Source organism: Oryzias latipes, chromosome 14 (genome assembly GCF_053564925.1).
Source record: "Oryzias latipes strain Hd-rR chromosome 14, Olatipes_Hd-rR_3.1".
Taxonomy (NCBI): Eukaryota; Metazoa; Chordata; class Actinopteri; order Beloniformes; family Adrianichthyidae; genus Oryzias; species Oryzias latipes.
Window position 1 is genome coordinate 32,114,001 of NC_136250.1, and position 18,204 is coordinate 32,132,204.

Sequence of the window (18,204 nt, forward strand, 5' to 3'; positions counted from 1 at the left end):
CCATGACTCAGGATTCAGAGATGTCAGTACAGCACTGGATGACTGATGCAAAGGCCTGTTGGAGTCCAGAAACTCCATGACCTTTTGTGCACACACATTGATTACAGACAAACCTGTCAATGGTGAGGATGTTTACCTTTAGCTGTCATTCAAACCCTTTTGGATCAGTATTCAGAACAAAGTCATCAAGGTCTGTCAACTTTTGAACAGGATCATTTGGGAAGTTTCTGTCGTCATTGGACTTAAAAAGGTCAATCGCAATTTTTAAACAATAAATGGTTTCACCAAACCACTTACTATGATTGAAAACAAAGTTTTTGTGTTATCATTCAGATTCTGTGAAAAATTACGGAAAAATATTAATTTCTTCCATGGTCTGTAAAGTTAAGAGCACAACTGTTTACAATACCTTACAATACTAGACAGATCCTTTGGACTGGCCTGGAGTGGGAATCATTGTGTAGTTTTGCTGAGACTACCATGTACACCAGTTTTTTTCTTCCTGTAAGAATGCATAGAATTACAAATAAATGCCTTTGAAAATTCCAATCTTTGATCAGATCAATATGCTGAAGAGTGGTGAACCCTACACTAGGTAAAATATTGTCATAATTCTAATCCAGTTCAATCCAGATCTTTCCAACAAGGCAACATTGTTTTCATTAATAGCCTACATAGTCGTCCAACAGATTACACTGAAGAATTCTTTGTGATTCCTGTAAATAGTAGGCAAAGGGCCATAATGGAGAGAACAACTGATTAACATCAAAATAAATAATCTCACGCCACAACATTGAACACTTTTTCCAAATTATTGAAATATTTTTGCTTTTTATTGGCACCTGACAAACTGAAGCTGTTCAGGAGAAGTTTCAAGTATGACCAAAGTACAGATGATAACACAGATGACTTTTTCAGTTTTTAATTAAGAAATACTCGAATTAAACATCAGCTAGAGCCCTAAACTTGTGTAAAGGTAAAATCTTTGAATGTCAAAAGCATTTTAACAAATTCACAATACTGTTGTATTTTCAGAAAATATATGGGACATTTTCACTTTGTCATAGTGGATCATATTTGACAAAAAAAAAAGATTCTTTCTGTAAAAGGTGCTGTTTAACATCATTCAGTGCATTCTATAAGCCCAGTTTCGAGCATTTTAAAAGCCATCATTCAATTTTGTCAGCTATCCTTCCCATTCTTGTGCGCATGTTACGCACTAGAAAGAACCAGATGGTTGTCACACCCATTATCATTTCTGCTACCCAAAAGGCCACTTCCCAGCTGTGCTTTTTGGCAATAGTGCTGAAAGGAAGTCCTGCCATGAAAGCTCCCACTGAAACACAAGAAGCCTTGACTATGACAAATCATTTGTGAAGATATATTAAAGACTTCTGTATTTTTATGTTATGGTAATGCTGTGCTACAACTCACCATTGGCCATTAAAGCTACGACTGCATGAGAAGTCCCACAGAAGTTTGAGGGAGCACATTCACTCGCTATCACTCCAAACAAGGCAATTGGTCCATATGAAGAAAAGCCAAACATGGCACCAAGAAACAGGATCCAAATCTAACAGTGACAAGAAAACCCAGCATCAACCATTATCTCAATGTGGCAATGACAAAGAGACACAACAAAAACAAGGTTCATTTCTCTGAAGTTCAATAAAGTTCATTGTGTCTGTATTATTAACTGACTTCTTAGGTTCTTCTATTAACAGACACGGTTGTGTTTTTTTTCACACATACCTGACATGTTTCAATGGATGTCTTCCATCTTTGTCAAAGTTGTCATCAGGTGGGAGTGTGTGACGTATATAAAAACAGATGGTTGTGACATGATGTCAGTTTTCTGCTGGAGGATGTTGCTCCAGGTATGAGAGAGCAGGAAAGCCCCCTCATCCCTGTTCATGGAAGTGTGGGTTCACTTTCGGATCTCCACCGCCTCCATGATCCATCTGTGGTGTCTGTTGTCTTCAGTGCGGAGGACTTTGGCCTTTTCCCAGTCCATGATGTGGTTTTCTTGTTTGCAGTAGTCCCTTATGGCTGATTTCATTTTTTCTAGAGCTGCCTGTTGTCGTCTTGCTCTTGTTAGTCTTTTCTTTGTTTCCTTTTTGCACTCTTTTTGATGTTCTGTTTTTCTGTAGCGGGCTGGCAGGATCATAAAAGACCCCTCGCATCCTGGTCACTGCCTTTTCAGCCTTCTCCCGTCAGGGCGGCGCATTAGGACGATGCACACCAAAACCACTCGCCACAAAGACAGCTACTTCCCCCGAGCTGTCACTCCGATGAAGTCCTGACTCCGGACTACTCAAGGACACTGAACAACCACAGAAACTGCCAAACTGGAACTACTGCTGCTGCATTTTTGACTTTTTTATTTTATTTTATTTCTTTATTTAGTTATGTTTATTTATTCATATAGCTACCTTATATCTACCTTCTTTTTACTATTTATCCTTTTGTTGTCTTACCCCTCACACTTTCTATACCTTGCCAGTTTGCACTAGAGCACAAGTTACTGAAGTCAAATTCCCTGTACATGCACTGTACTTGGCAATAAAGTGATTCTGATTCTTGTGATGAAGGGGCGTCCTGTTTCTCTGATGTGTGTTTTATTGCAGGTGTCACATGATGACAAGATGTCAAGATGACATTGTATTTCCAATTTTGTTCAACCTTGTCTTTTGGGTGAACCAGTAGTTGCCCGAGTTTTTTGTACAGTTTAACTGGGGTTCTGATGTGATGTTTTTTCATGGCCTTTGGTTCTGTTATTCCTCTGATGTACGACAATGAAACCATTCCTTTGTTTTCTGTCTTCTTTGTCAGTTTTTTATTCACTATTTCCTTGTATTTCCTCTGCTCTACCTGTTTTTGTCCCTTTTTTATGGCTCATTGAGGATATTGGCACTTGATTAAAGCATTTTTAATTTGTTTCTTCTCTTCTTTTTTGTCCTCCCCATCTGCTTCCAATTCTGCACAGTAAAAAAAGGTTCTTACTACAGATATTTTGTGAGTGGTGGGGTGTGCTGATGTCCATGATAAGCATTGCTCTGTGTGAGTTGGTTTCCTGTATAATTTTATTTTTATGTCCCTATTTCCTATGTTTTTGTTTTATTTTGTACTCACTGTTGTGTATATTGCACAGATTTACTTTCAGGTTTTGCTCTCTTTTGTTGTCCAGCATTGTGTTGTTGTATTAAATCCTGTAATTCCTGTTCCAAATGTGTTTCCATATTGTTGAGCTTGTTTGCTGTGGACCAAATCCTTTCTTTAACCAAAGCCCTTCGCACCCTTTTAAGTATCCGCTCTGCGTTGTCGGTTCTGATCGGGTTCTTTATGTTGAGACTGGTTGGTATAATCCCTTCGTCCCGGCAGCGGAGGTTAAATCGCAGATGGTTCCTCTGGCACACCCTTTTAAGTTCCAGTTTTTCCAGCCGTCAGAGCTCTCTTAGGCATAGTTGTCCAAACCTTTTCGTATTAGTTCAATAAAGTTCCTAGTGTCTGTATTATTAACTGACTTCTTGGGTTCTTCTATTATCATAAACGGTAGTCCCCCCCCCCCCCCCCCAAACGGTACCCGACATGTTTTGACGGATGTCTTGCGTCTTCGTCAGAGTCGTCATCAGATGGAAGTGAAAGCAAGCCCACACTTCCATGAACCGGGATGAGGGGGCGTTCCTGCTTTCTTATACCTGGAGCAACATCCTCCAGCAGAAAACGGACATCAAGGGGCGGAGACACCTGTAAAACTTTTACAGGTGACTCCGCCTCAGTCACAATCATCGTTTTTTATATACGTCACATCACTACAATCTGATGACGACTGACGAAAACGCAAGACATCCATCGAAACATGTCAGGTGTGTGGGAAAAAACAAAACAAAAAACACAACCGTATCTGATAATACAAGAACCTAAGAGGTCAAAGTTCATATTTGTCAGTGACAAGAACATAAGACATTAAACAGGGCCCAGATATGTGAATAACTGGGTTTCAAGAGCAGCATAAAGAAACAAAGCCACAAATCAAGGCATGGATCAGTCTATTCATCCATGTCAATACATCTGTGGGGGTACCTCTTGTTCAGACACTCCAGTCATGATGGACACAGGATGAAGGACCTTGGCCCAAAGAGGAGCTTCCTGCACCAAAAGAACAGGCCCTACATTATTTTAGATACAGAAATATTCAAATTAAATATTTTTTAACAAATTAATAAAAAACCTGTATACCTTTGGAATTTCAGGTGTGATGGTCACTCTGAACAAGTGCATGGAAAGGTACATACCACCCATCATAAGAATGAGCAAGCTATGACGAGGGCTGCCATGAGTCTTCAAGCCTTGCTGGAAAAGGCAAAGGCAACAGTAAAGAAGAAGTACATTTAGTGTAATAAAGGCAATAATGTGTGATATGATGCAGAAATCAAACACAGATGAGATCTCCCAGGTCCCTGCTGAGCCTTTTTCAAAGCATAATGTTCTTCGAAAATAGCTGTTTACATGGCTATATGAGCTTTTGCCAAGAAAAAAACTGCTTAGCAAAGAAGAAAAGTGTTTGTTTTATAGAACAAAGGCAAATATTACACATGTTGAGCAGGTTTTTGTACTGGATTGAGATTTCTATGTGTGACCCCCAAAAGTCCAACAAGCATTTAACGTTTGATTGCAACTAGTTCCTCTTCCTCTTACTTCTCAGCTATCTCTCTGTTGCGGAGTTCACAACCCTCTACCTGCTGTGATATAAAAAGGTTGAAATGGTTGCTGCAATGTGTTCTTAGTCAAAGGTTGAATCTTTAAAACCTGAAAAAGAGATGTGCTCTCAGTTGTAAGTTAAAGTGGTGAAGTGTGGGAAACCAAAGCATTCACGGCTGAGTGGTGAAGTAGTGAATGGTAGGCAACAAATATTTTTGGTTGAGAGTCTAAGTGTTGATGGTGAGAAACAAATGTCACATAACACCTGTTTCACAGAAAACATCTATCCTCAGTAATATTAGGACTGAATTGATACGGCTCTGCTATCATTACCTACTTGAGCAACAGCTTTATCCGAAATGAAACCTGCTGCAAGGCTCCCAACAAAGCCCCCCACCTCCAGGGCACTCATGTAGGTGCTACCTGTTAGAGACACAGATGACTTTAATATTGACTGGATGACACTTAACTCACAAATGTGAAATAGAATTTAAGAGCTCACCCATAAGTACTGTCTGGGCCTTCTCTTGCATGAGGAAAAGTTGCCCCCAGTCAGTAGCCGCGGTTTTCACTCCAAACACAACCAGATACCCCACAGACAGCACCCACAGAAAGGGTGAGAGAAGGAAGTCCCTCAGTGAGCTCTCAGTCTTGGCTGATGAACACAAACACAACAGATGCAATCTCAACTACAAATAAAACATGAGACTTATTTGGCCAAACTCCCGAGAATCAGGTTTCTATGAACTGCATTTTTTCATCAGCTACTGCTGTATCAGACATTGCTCACCTCCTGTTTCATCTTTCTTGACCATGGCCTCAATGCTGGGCAGGCCCACATCTTTAGGCTCATTCTTAACAAAAGCTAGACATACAAAAGAGAAGGCTGCACAAACCCCACCCGACACGGTCAGGATGGTCCTCCAGTTGTAATACTGCAAGAGCACAGTGACCAAGACTGGACCCACACTTCCAGCCAGGTTCATACTGCAAGACAGCACCGACCACCATGTCCCAAACTGGGAGGGCTTGAACCACTGAACACAGAAAGAGGTAACAACAGAAGTCATCCATGCATAATGCTGGATCTGCTTTATGATGCCTAAGAAGGAAAGGTAGTGGATTTTGTACGACATGGCTAAAACAAGTGATATTTCAAGGTGCTTTGAACACAAAAGCATTTCTATTTGATGAGTTCGAGTGCTGAGTTGGTGGGTAACGCCCATAAAAAAGGGCCTAATCTTGCCAAACATGAGATATAGATGCACTTGACTCTTTTTAAGAACTTCTGGTCCCCCAAATGCTGCCAATTCAGATTAAGAATGTAACCCTCACTTCAGGTTAGAATTATCTGTGATCGCATTCTTGTGTTGACAATGAAGGAAATAGTTCTGAAAAGCATTTTATTGCTATCTGTTATACATAGTGGGGGTCCTACACTCACACTCATTTGAAACTCTTCAGTAAGGATTCCAAAGTGAGTGTAGCCGCTCACAAATAATGATATCATTTTCACCAAGTCTGAAGATAAAGCAAAACTTCATCCTATATTTCTGCAGCAATAACTTTCTGTTTGAAAAGAGAATTTCGTTTCCTCAAATGCTGAATGAAAAGATTGCCTTACAAGATGCTTTCTGAAGAGGATGGCAGTTGTTTTTCTGTCTAACATCTAGTTTCAAGGGTGGACTTAATCTGACCTCAAGAATAATCTACACTGGAGCAGATTAGGTTCTCATTTGTCTGAGCCACTTGAGCTGGGCTGTTTCCTGTATTCAGCAGTGCTTCATCATAGTAATGAGAAGACCAAAAACTTGCTGGAGAGGAAGCCATCATTTTGTGTACATCTTTGAAAAGCCAACAGTTTGCAGCACTTATATAAAAACAAAAGCAAGCTGGGTATCAGTTTGTATTCACAACTTCTGCAGTAAAAGAGGAAAACATGTTTTAAAAACCCCAGCACTGACATACTTTAAAGATGTGCCAGGTTTAGGTAACACTATATTGATTGGTAATTTTTCCATCAAAACTCAGCTAAAGAAAAGACTACATACTGAAGGGATAGTTTTCCAAAGCTGCATCTTGTTTCAAACTTGTACTCTGAAGCATTTATAAATACACTGAGCTGCAACCTGAGACCTGCCTCACATCAAGAGCCTGCTGTCGATATTTATTCTCGGCTTCTGAACAACCTTGCTGTTAAAAATGAATTCTGCTGAGCCAACGTTTTTTTTTCTGACATTAAAGCGCAGAAGAACACACTGGCCTATGTGTAAAGTCATTGTAGTTTTTTAAATATCACATAGAAACTTACCAAACTATGTTTAAGTTAAAGCATAGAAGATTATAAAGTAGTCCTTTCAATTCTTAAGCTACTGGCCCCTTCACTTCTTTTTTGCTCTCTTTTGATTTGGGGAATCTTAATTAGCAAAATAATAATAATAATAATAATAATAATAATAATAATAATGACTTCCGCCCACATATTGACTGTATAAAGGGAACTGGACTGAGTGACCACTCTCCCTCACGTTCCAGACAGGACATACCAGCTGGCTCCAAGAAGCCAAAATCCCATAGACTTCTATAGAGAAAGAACCAGCTGTTATTCCGTCATTCTAACGGTCAGAATATCCGTTCTTTGTTAGATACCTTTTTTTTACATGTTCTTGATCATCCTAATTTTTTTAATGATATTTTTTCTGCAGTTCAAGTTATTCAAGTTATAAACTGAGTGATCAAATGCCTCAAAAAACGAAGGGGGTATATGCTGGCACTCTGTTCAAAAATATTTGATTGACAGATTCTCCCAAGCCACTTTCAGTGAAAGGGGTGAGGACTTCAAACAAGCTTACTCCTGATTGGCGACAGTAGTTACCATAGAAACATGACTCAAACTGACTCGGACCAATCATTGTCGACTGACTCCAACATGGCAACGCCCATGTTGCAGAAAGGGACGGCTGAATTGGCTTTATTTGGCTGTAGCCAGAGACAAGGCATTTTCTATGGATTACGTTGCTCAGCCCAGCTCTATTATATAGTCAATGATCCAAAAGAAGGCAGACTGGTTAACAAATTTTTATTCTGTAAACAGGCAGAATAATTAATTGCCAAACACTCCCTAATTATTTACCTAATGGTCTTCAACGCCCTTTAAGTTGTTATATTATCCACTAAAACAGAGAGCCATATTTACACAACAATGGGGGAGCGGCTTTCTTTCTTAACCGAACCAACCACTGTGAACTAAGGAATCATTGCCTAACCCAAGGACATTGTAACATGTGACTTGACTAGCTGAGAATCAAATCACCAATCTATGGCTTGGAGAAAAATACCCAACCAAAGATGAAGGCTCCTACCTTTCGTAGCACTTTTCCACAGGGAGGCCAGCCACATCCCTGTCCCAGACCATTGAGGAACCAGAGAATAGAGAACACAGATACAGCTGAAGACCAGGAAAAGACTATATTGATCCCCCCAACCACAAGAAGGCCGATGGAGAAGAGCCAGCGGGCACTGATCCGATCCGACAACACACCGCTGATGAACTTGCTGATGGCATAGGCCATGGTCTGACTGCTGGTGATCATTCCTGGAGACATTATATTGGAAGAACAGCCTTCCTAGCAACAAGGATACTAGAAATCTTAGAAAGTAAATGACATTCAAGAACAGTATGGGATGCTTTGAGACGACTCTGAAAAAATTTAATGCAGTTTTTTTTTTACTTCAATCTGTCGAACCATATTAAAGGGGTTCTTGAACTTATGTAAGAAAACTAAAAACCTACAACTACCCTGACAAAAAATATAAACGCAACACTTTTGTTATTGCTCCCATTTTTTATGGTATGAACTCAAAGATGTGAAACCTTTTCCACATACACAAAATAACCAGTTCTCTGAAATATTGTTCACAAATCTGTCTAACTCTCTGTGATAGTGAGCACTTCTCCTTTGCCAAGACGGGTAGCTCGGTTGGTAAGGTGGGAAGCTACCATGCAGGAAACCAGGGTTCGATTCCCGGAGGGGGAATGAACAATGGTACTGGGGGCAATTACCATATCAATGGCGAGCACTTAACATCACCCAGTGAGGGTGATGTTAGGGTGATGACCCTAGGGTGAGGGTGATGACCCTAACCCTAACCCTTAGGCAAGACCCTTAACGCTACCGCCTCCAGAGCACGGTTTCGGCTGCAGCTCACCGCTCCCCAAGGGGATAGGTCAAATGCGGAGAAAGAATTTCCCTTCGTGTTATAAATACAGTGTATAAAAAAAATGCCTTAGACTGGCCACAAGAAAACACCACTCTGAAATCTTCAGTTGTCTCACACAGCACAATGTCACAGATGTCCCAAGTTTTGAGGGAGCGTGCAATTGGCATGCTGATAGCAGGAATGTCCCCCCAGAGCTGTTGCTAGGGAATTGAATGTCCATTTCTCCACCGTAAGCCGTCTCCAAAGGCGTTTCCGAGAATTTGGCAGCACATCCAACCGCAGACCACGTGTAACCACACCAGTCCAAGACCTCCACATCCAGCATATCCACCTCCAAGATCGTCTGAGACCAGCCACTCGTACAGCTGCTGAAACAATTGGTTTGCATAACCACAGAATTTTTGCACAAACTGTCAGAAACCGTCTCAGGGAAGCTCATCTGCATGCTCGTCGTCCTCATCGAGGTCTCGACCTCACTCCAGTTCGTCGTCGTAACCGACTTGAGTGGGCAGATGCTCACATGCGATGGCATCTGGCACGTTGGAGAGGTGTTCTCTTCACGGATGAATCCCGGTTTACACTGTTCAGGGCAGATGGCAGACAGCGTGTGTGGGTGAGCGGTTTCTGATGTCAATGTTGTGGATCGAGTAGCCTATGGTGGTTGTGGGGTTATGGTATGGGTAGGCATATGTTATGGGCGAAGAACACAGGTGCATTTCATTGATGGCATTTTGAATGCACAGAGATACCGTGACGAGATCCTGGGGCCCATTGTTGTGCCGTACATCCAACAACATCACCTCATGTTGCAGCATGATAATCCACGGCCCCATGTTGCAAGGATCTGTACACAATTCTTGGAAGCTGAAAACATCCCAGTTCTTGCATGGCCAGCATACTCACCGGACATGTCACCCATTGAGCATGTTTGGGATGCTCTGGATCGGCGTATACGACAGCGTGTTCCGGTTCCTGCCAATATCCAGCAACTTCGCACAGCCATTGAAGAAGAGTGGACCAACATTCCACAGGCCACAATAGACAACCAGATCAACTCTATGCCAAGGAGATGTGTCGCACTTCATGAGGCAAATGCTGGTCACACCAGATACTGACTGGTTGTCTGAGTCCCCTGACCCCTTCATTAAAACAAAACTGAAGGTTTCAGAGTGGCCTTTTCTTGTGGCCAGTCTAAGGCACACCTGTGCAATAATCATGCTGTCTAATCAGCATCTTGATATGGCACACCTGTGAGGTGGGATGGATTGTCTTGGCAAAGGAGAAGTGCTCACTATCACAGAGTTAGACAGATTTGTGAACAATATTTCAGAGAACTGGTTATTTTGTGTATGTGGAAAATGTTTCACATCTTTGAGTTCATACCATAAAAAATGGGAGCAATAACAAAAGTGTTGCGTTTATATTTTTAATCAGTGTATTTAAAACAAGCTCAGAATGTCATTCAGTACCTTCACATCCCAAGCAAGACATTAGCCTCTGCTTCTTTAGAGTGTCTTTAACTTTAATGAGACTGACAGCACTTCTGACTTCCTACAAAACAGAGTGCCATGGCCCTAAAAGTGACCATGGCAGCTTTTTTTTGCATAAAACCACATGACAAGGGAGAACCACACACACATCATGGAGATGATTAATAACAGGCTGAGATGTCACTAAAACAGTACTTCACGAAAAGGTAGTAATAATATATTTGCTGTGGTCCATACATTTCAGCTTTTACTCAACTTTCTTTTAAATTGTCTTAATAACTTTATATTTTTTATATTTTTTTATTTTTTCATATTAGCATGAACTCTTTGGATTCCTGCCCTAATTTTAATGGTAGCTTTCATCCTTTATTTCTTGTTTTCAAATATTTGACCTTGCTTGTATACACTTGGAACACTCTTCACCTCTTGGGGCTGTAACAGCCATACAATACTGTTTTTAACCAAAGATATTTCTGTATTGTTCTAACCCTAACTATTTACACAAAGAGACTTTAGTGTGATGCCTGTACTAAATGTTGTAACTGTAACCCTAACCCAAAAACACATTAGAAACAAAAAAACCTTTCTTACCCAAATCCTCTTTGTCTAGATCTATTTCATCCATCACAGAGGGCATGACAAAGGAGAAGGTCTTTCTGTTAAAAAAATACAAGAAGTAACCTGTAAACATGCAAAGAAATATGATCAAGCGATAGTAGCCATAGCCTGGAGCTGCCATGACCCCAGCTGACTAAAGTCCTTAATACTTCAGTCCTATTGTCAGTGTACTCTTATTTGTGGCTTCACTGGCTTCTATATGGTATCCAGCAAAAGACTGAAGAAGTAAATGAAGAATTGGCCTGGCAGTCAGGACCAGAGACCTTCCCCCAACAGAAGCCCCCCCTTGTGGTAAAAATACTTAGCTGCCCGCTCTGTATGCTCTGCTTGTGGAAGCAATGAAGCAAGAAACCTGATATCAAGTACATACGTTACACGCCTTCAGACAGCACAGCTTCTTTTTTCACATTTAAATGGTGCTCAGACCAGCTGAGTAATGCCACTACATTGCCAATGATGGTTTTCCTTGTTGCAGTTTGACAAAATCCAAATCTCAGTCAATGAAATGTAACCACTTAACACTTTTACAAACACATAAATGTGTTTGTGGCATGTTAAGTTGACCACTCGTGTTAAACCTTGCTTACATCATTACCTTACACCAGAGGTGTGACTCGAGTCATAAATGTTACAACTTTGGACTTGACTTTTCAATTTTTCAATTCAATTTTATTTGTATAGCCCAAATTCAGAACAACAGTTGTCACGATGGGCTTCATATAGGTAATTGAAGAAGTAAAACATAAAATCAAAAGGATCGTGAATACATTGTATTCAATAGGAAAATACTAAATTGGACCAACAAACTGACTAAACTAACCTGGCATCCCTGCCCTTAGACCCCCTTTTGCGGTAACTTGGGCTGGGACTTGGGCTTAAAAATCAATAATTGATGACATGACTCAGACTTGAGGACAAAGACTTGAGATCTACTTGTGACTTTCAAAACAATAACTTGATCCGACCTCTGCCCTACATTATAGTGGTCTTTTTCACAACAGTGAAACTTTACCATCAAAATTGAATTTATGACATATTAATGACCTGACACTGTGTTGGTAAGGTATACATATCTGATTAGAAGTTATGAACCTGGTTATGATCATTCTTGTAAAGAAAATGGTACTGTAGAACAGGGGTGGGATGATATAACTTCGTTCCCTTCCACTCCTGTTGAAGCAATCTGTGATTCATGACTAATTATCCAATGTTTGATATGTTTTTGGATGGATGTTAAAGTCTATTGATTGTATGGTTTTGTGCATTATTCTTGCTTTGATCTCTTGAAATGATCCATTTTCAAATCCAAAATTAAATTTTATTTTTCATATATAAATGTACACAGTCCACAATTATTTCTCTTTTATTTAACCAGGGAGAAACACTGAGATTTAAAGACTTCTTTATCAAAGTAGCCCTGACCTGTGCAGCATTTTCCATAAAAATGGAAAAACAGGAAAATAAAGAGCAGGAGTAGAAATATTTAGGGGCTGGACCTCATGAGGAAGACAGGAAGCTGCTCTATGGCTCCCTCTGTTGCACAAAAAAGTCCTTCTTGGAGGTCAGTTTATCGATGACTCTCTTAAAAGTTACAAATGTAATGACACGAAATGATTCTTTTTTTTTTTTTTTTTAAACAAAACAATTTAGGGTCACATAAAGTCTTTAAACACTTTTTTTCTTTTTTTTCTCTTAACTTGTCCTGTCCAACAGCTGGACAGGCAGATGAGAGCTGAGTGCCTCTTGTGTTGGACATATTTTACTTTAACAATAGGGGTTATTAATCTTCAAACAAACCAGAGGTGTGTCTGAATAAACCCCTTTTGTAATTGAGGCCAAACTTTATTAATTTTCACCATGTTTGAAAATTTTTGGTGTTGGACCGGACGGAAAAGGAAAGAAGGGAAGAAGAGAGAGGGACGTTAGAGAGAGGGGGGGGGGTAGGAGGGTGATAATGGGAGGGGAGGGGGGATAAGACCATGAAGCAGCATAGAGCAGACAGGTTTACTGGTTGTTTATCATTACGGTACGGTTCAAATGTAGTACAGAAAGGGCGGGGCCTGTCCACACACACATCCAAATGTTATCAACACACCTGCTAGCTGCAAAAATGTCCACCTGTCGACATGCACACAAAACAGATAGTGTTCACATGCATACTTATGCCTTAAAACCAACTAGTGTGAAATATTTCAGTCATTCAATCATGCAAACTATTAGTGCAAAGGTGAGCTAACACCTGTGCTCAGGTGAGTGTTTATGTTCTTCTAAAATGGATGGTGGAACATGAAAAGAAGGAGGAGGAGCGCCCAGCCACCCCCACCCCCAGACCCCCGCCGCAGCAGCAGCTGCAGCCGGAATCCCCCAAACGCCACACGGGAACAGGCAGGGAACAACCGCCCCCCGGGCGACCAAGACCGCCACCCAGGCCAGGGCCAGCAGGACCGCCGCGAGGCCCCCAGAACCAGAGAGCAGGGAGGCGCAGAGGGAAAGAGAGCGCCGCCCCAGCCCAACCAGGAAAGCAGCCCCCCCGCCGCGCCGGGAGAGCCCAACGCAGGGCCCCACCGGAGAGGGACGCCCACAGCCCCAGACGAGCACCCCATCACCACCCAGGAGTTCCGGGCATCCCCCCTGCCCCAACCCCAGGTACGAGCCAGGACCCCCCAAGGGAGACCCGCTCCGCACTCCAGGCAGCCACCCACCTGGCCCACGGTTGGTCCAGGGAGGAGCAAGGCAGGGGCCCGCCGCCCCCGCCCAGGAGGGGGGAACCCCGGGGAAAAAAGGGGGCCCACAAGGGGTGTTGTAAATATGGCCCGACCAGGCTCGGCCACAGTTGGAAATTTGGCGGGGCCCAGCACTCAGGGGCAAGGACCAGGACCCACCCCCCAGGGACACGAACACCCCCGGCTCAGGTGTAATGTGAACCCCCCCACCGCGCGGAGAGAGCACCGCCGGGCCCAGGAAGCCTGCACCCAGGGGACACGGCCGCCGTTGCCAAGGGGCCCGCACCCCCCACCAGGGAAGGGGTAGGGGACAGATGGACCCAGGTCCCACCTTCCTTGCAAAATGTGTGTGCGGGTGTATGTGTGTTTGAGAGGGTGTGTGTGTGCATGTGTGTGTGTTTATGTTGGAATATATATATTGAAGGGGGAGGGGTGTGTGTACTAAGGGGGGTGCAGTTAAAATTGGCGAGTAGGGCACTAAGGGGACATCTCCTGATTACTCACAGTGATGTCCCCTCACCCTCCCCACCAAGGGGCCCTAAATGTCTAAGGTGCAGTTAAAATTGGCGGGTAGGGTGCTAGGAGGACATCTGCTGCTTGCTGGCAGTGATGTCCAAGCACCCCCCCTACCAAGGGCCCTACATGTCTAAGGTGCAAATAAAACCGAAAGAGGGGGGGTCCACTCCATACAGCAACCATAGGAGGGGGGCCACTGCCAAGTAGCCCCCCCCCCAAGGCGCATCGCAGGCTAAACCCCCCACCCCCTCACCCTAATATGAGGTTATATGAGGAAGGGGATACGTTGGGGACAGCTGGTAGACTGTCCCCCGGTGGTCAAACAGCTGTCCCCCCCCCCCCCCAGCAAAGGGGCCAGGACCACCCAACCCAGGGGCCCCACCCCCGGAGGCGCCGACACCCCAGGCCCGGCACCACCCACCCCACACAGAGAGAGAGGAGCCAGAAAGCATCGCCCCCCCCCCGGAGCAAGCCCAGGCCCCCACCCCCAAACGCCGGCCCTAGAAAAGCTCTGGTCAGGCCTTGACGGGACCGTGGCAGCCAACCGGCCGGGGCAACCACCGATTGCCTGAGCGGAGACCCCGACCCGTCAGCCCCCCCCTGCCCCGTACCAATAACACGACACGAAATGATTCTGATTCTAAACCAGGCGTGTAAAACTGAAATGCACAGAGGAGGCCAAAATGGGTTGAAGAGGTTAAAAATTCATTAAAAAAAATAAAACTAAACTTTAAAACTTAAAACATGTAGTTTTATTACACATTAGCGGCCCTAATGTGTTGTTGTGTGACTTTGGTAAAAAGGATCTAGGAGAGAACAGCATGATGACGGTACGGAGAGAGGAGAGGACGTGATAAAAGACACCCCCCCCCCCCCCCCCCCCCCCCCCCCCCCCATAGTGAAAATGTGCAGATATGAGCATAATGCAGAACAACTTTGTTTTGGAAACCCTGGAAATGCAAAGAGACATGATTATGAGGCACAGTTTAAACTGCAGCTATGAGCTACGCGGAGGAACACGGGAATAGAGCAGCTGCAGTTCGGTTAAATTAGATCTTCACAGACTCGGACTTCCTGCTTCAATAACTCTTCTGATAAACGTTCAAATGTATCTCAATCCTTTTGTATTAACACAGAGAGTGAACTACAAAAGCATTTTTAAAGAAAAAAGATAGTTTTTATTGCCTTTTATTCAGAATTTTCCGTTTCAAGCTGTGAATTCAATTCAATTCAATTTTATTTGTATAGCCCAAAATCACAACAACAGTCGTCTCGATGGGCTTCAAAGTAAAACATGAACTCAAAAGGATCACGAATACAAAGAGTTCAATAGAAAAATACTAAAATGAACTAACAAACTGACTAAGCTATACTGGCATCCCTGCCCTTAGACCCCCCTTCACGGTAAGGAAAAACTACCAAAAAAAACGGATTCCGGAAAAAACGAAGAAACCTCAGGGGTGCCCACATGAAGGAGGGATCCTCCCCCAGGACGGACAGGCGATGTACCAGAACTCTTAGAGAAGAATTAACTTATCTAAATCTACAACTACATATATAAAGTCCAGCAGACGAGCTTCATCCAGCCGTGCTTGGGGGGACAGTCAAAGGCGCGAGTCGAGCCGGAGACAGGAACCACAGCCAGGTGTAGGAGCAGGAGCAGAGACGAGGTAAACGGTCAGGAACTGGAGCACGGATGAAACAACTGGAGTCTGGAAGCACTCCCACTCCCCAGGAGGGGAGAGGAAAAGAGGGACAATACATGAATCGCACTGCTTGAATGCAAACAGAGCAGCGAGCCGGCTGCCAAGGGAAACAAAGCGCAACCTCTGTGAAACACAGTCTGTAAAAATCAGTAAACTTTTAAAAAGTGAATACATGTCTATATTTATATGAACTGGTAATGAAGACTCGTCAGCATAGTCATGCTATATTATTATTCATTCATTCAGATATGAATCATAACATAAATGCTCAATAGCTCTGAAGATACTAAAGCTTCTGTCACCAAACCTCCTGTACTGACTAATCATGACCTTATTGTCCTTCTGCAACAAAGATTATGTCATAATTCACAGTGTTTATTGTTAGGAATTTTTCATATTTAAATATTGATCAGATTTGGTCAAAAATGCTCAATGGCTTTGAAGATGCTGTAGTTACTGACACAAAACTTACTGAACTGACTAACCATGACCTTATTTTCCTACTACAATAAAGATTATGTAAAAGAAATTCTGGCATCTTCAGAGCTATTCAGGATTTTTGACCAAATCTGATCCATTTGTAAATATGAAAAATTCCTATAAATAAACAAAGTGAACTATTGACATTCTTTATTTTAGTATGACAATAAGGTCATGTCAAGTTACTGATAACTTTAGTCATGATTCATATTTATTAAAATTTGAAAAAGTATATGAAACAAGATAAAATAAAGATGGCCTTTCCTAAAAAGTATATATTGTAACAAGAATATGCTTTATAATAATTTTATGATTTTTTTTTTGTGAGATTATTGATTTTTACACTGTGGTGTTTCACAGTTCACAGGGGTTGCACTTTGTTGACGCTCCCTTGACAGCCGGCTGCTGCATGTCTGCATTCACAGCTTGAAGCGAACAATTCTGATTAAAGGCAAAAAAAAAAACAACGATATTTTTTCCTCAGAAATGCATTAGTGGTTCACTCTCTGTGTTAATACGAAAGTATTGAGATACTTGCTGACATATTTGAACGTTGATCAGAAGAGTTATTGAAGCAGGAAGTCTGAATCTGTGGAGATCTTTCTAACTTATCGAACAGCTGTCAGAGAATTTAAAATAATGAATCCATGGTTCGGAAGTGAGGACACTGGAAAACCAACTCCGACAAGACAAGAAGACGCAGCAGCAGCTGAGTTACGGCGGAAAAGGAAAGGCCTGTGTTGGAAGATCGACTGGAGGGTCAGCGCTGCTACTTCCAGCAGATGACAATGAATAGCTGTCCCTCCTCCCCCCTTACCGGGACGCAGTGCCGGCAAGTTACGCCACACTTTGAGACTGCAGGACTTAAACTTGGCCTGAGGCGTCTGCTTTCACTGTTCTTTGGAGCCGCATAGCAAAGAGACGGACTCTGATGAGGAAAGGGAAGCCGGCGTGTTTGATAGAAATGTAGCCCAGCTGTTCCAGATGCAGAAGATGAGGACTTTGATGGATTAGAAATGCTGATTGATGAAAAAATAAATCACAAACAACTCAGTTTTGCGCTCGCTGCCTTTTTAAACACACACCAGCGTGCACGTTTCACCGGTATGTGTGTTAACGTTAAACACAGAAAAAACACTAAACTGAAACGGCTCCGTTAAATCCAGTGCTGTTGTAAGGAGAGGGGGGGGGGTTATGGGAAATAACATGGCTTTAATTGTGTGTGTGTCTGGCAGGTCAGTGTGTGGTGTGGCTCTTTGACTATCACAGTTAGAAATGTCGGCTCTTTGTGTCAAACTTGTTTGTCCCCCCCCCCTTTGTTAGAGGCATTCATAGAAAAAAACGCGGATGTAACGTGGATTAAAACATTAACCAACAACCCAAAACTAAGGTCAGAAAGAGCAACGGGGTTTTTTGTGCTGTAAGTTTTTCTCATGTGAAATTCACTGCATTTGTTACCGTTTTAATGCTTTTAATCCACGTTACAGCCGCCGTTTCTTATCTATTAAAGCCCCAAAATTTAAGACCCACCCTGCTGCTTGACATGCAAATTTCAGCCAATCAGATCAACCAGAAAGGATCCTGCCCCTAAGTGACAAACACCCCCTTGAATACCGCCCCCAAGTGACAAACACGCCCCCTTAACACTGAGCGTAAATCCAGGTGAGGGCGCAGAAGAGAATTGACCGAGTAGGATCACCGCTCAGTTAGGATTTCAGCCGTTCAGTAGTAAAATACGGGGTCGCTTAG

The 18,204-nt window shown here is 42.7% G+C and overlaps 1 protein-coding gene across 2 annotated transcripts in view; it reads right to left on the reverse strand.

Annotated features, from left to right (window-relative positions):
• LOC101155900 (glucose-6-phosphate exchanger SLC37A4) overlaps positions 1-11,321 on the reverse strand; it is a 26,068-nt gene extending 14,747 nt beyond the window's left edge. Inside the window, exons 1-9 of one of the 2 annotated variants that reach the window (XM_078930933.1) lie at positions 11,004-11,320; positions 8,064-8,296; positions 5,492-5,738; positions 5,204-5,356; positions 5,039-5,124; positions 4,240-4,353; positions 4,084-4,149; positions 1,435-1,573; positions 410-502 (exon numbers count right to left, since the gene is read on the reverse strand). In XM_078930933.1, coding sequence (XP_078787059.1) covers positions 411-502; positions 1,435-1,573; positions 4,084-4,149; positions 4,240-4,353; positions 5,039-5,124; positions 5,204-5,356; positions 5,492-5,738; positions 8,064-8,296; positions 11,004-11,151 — 1,278 coding nt within the window. In that variant the 5' untranslated portion in view covers positions 11,152-11,320 and the 3' untranslated portion in view covers position 410. Of the gene's footprint in view, positions 1-409; positions 503-801; positions 1,337-1,434; positions 1,574-4,083; positions 4,150-4,239; positions 4,354-5,038; positions 5,125-5,203; positions 5,357-5,491; positions 5,739-8,063; positions 8,297-11,003 lie in introns of those variants that run through there. The other variant, XM_004084704.5, reaches the window with a different exon arrangement.
• Between the last annotated feature and the right edge of the window lie 6,883 nt (positions 11,322-18,204).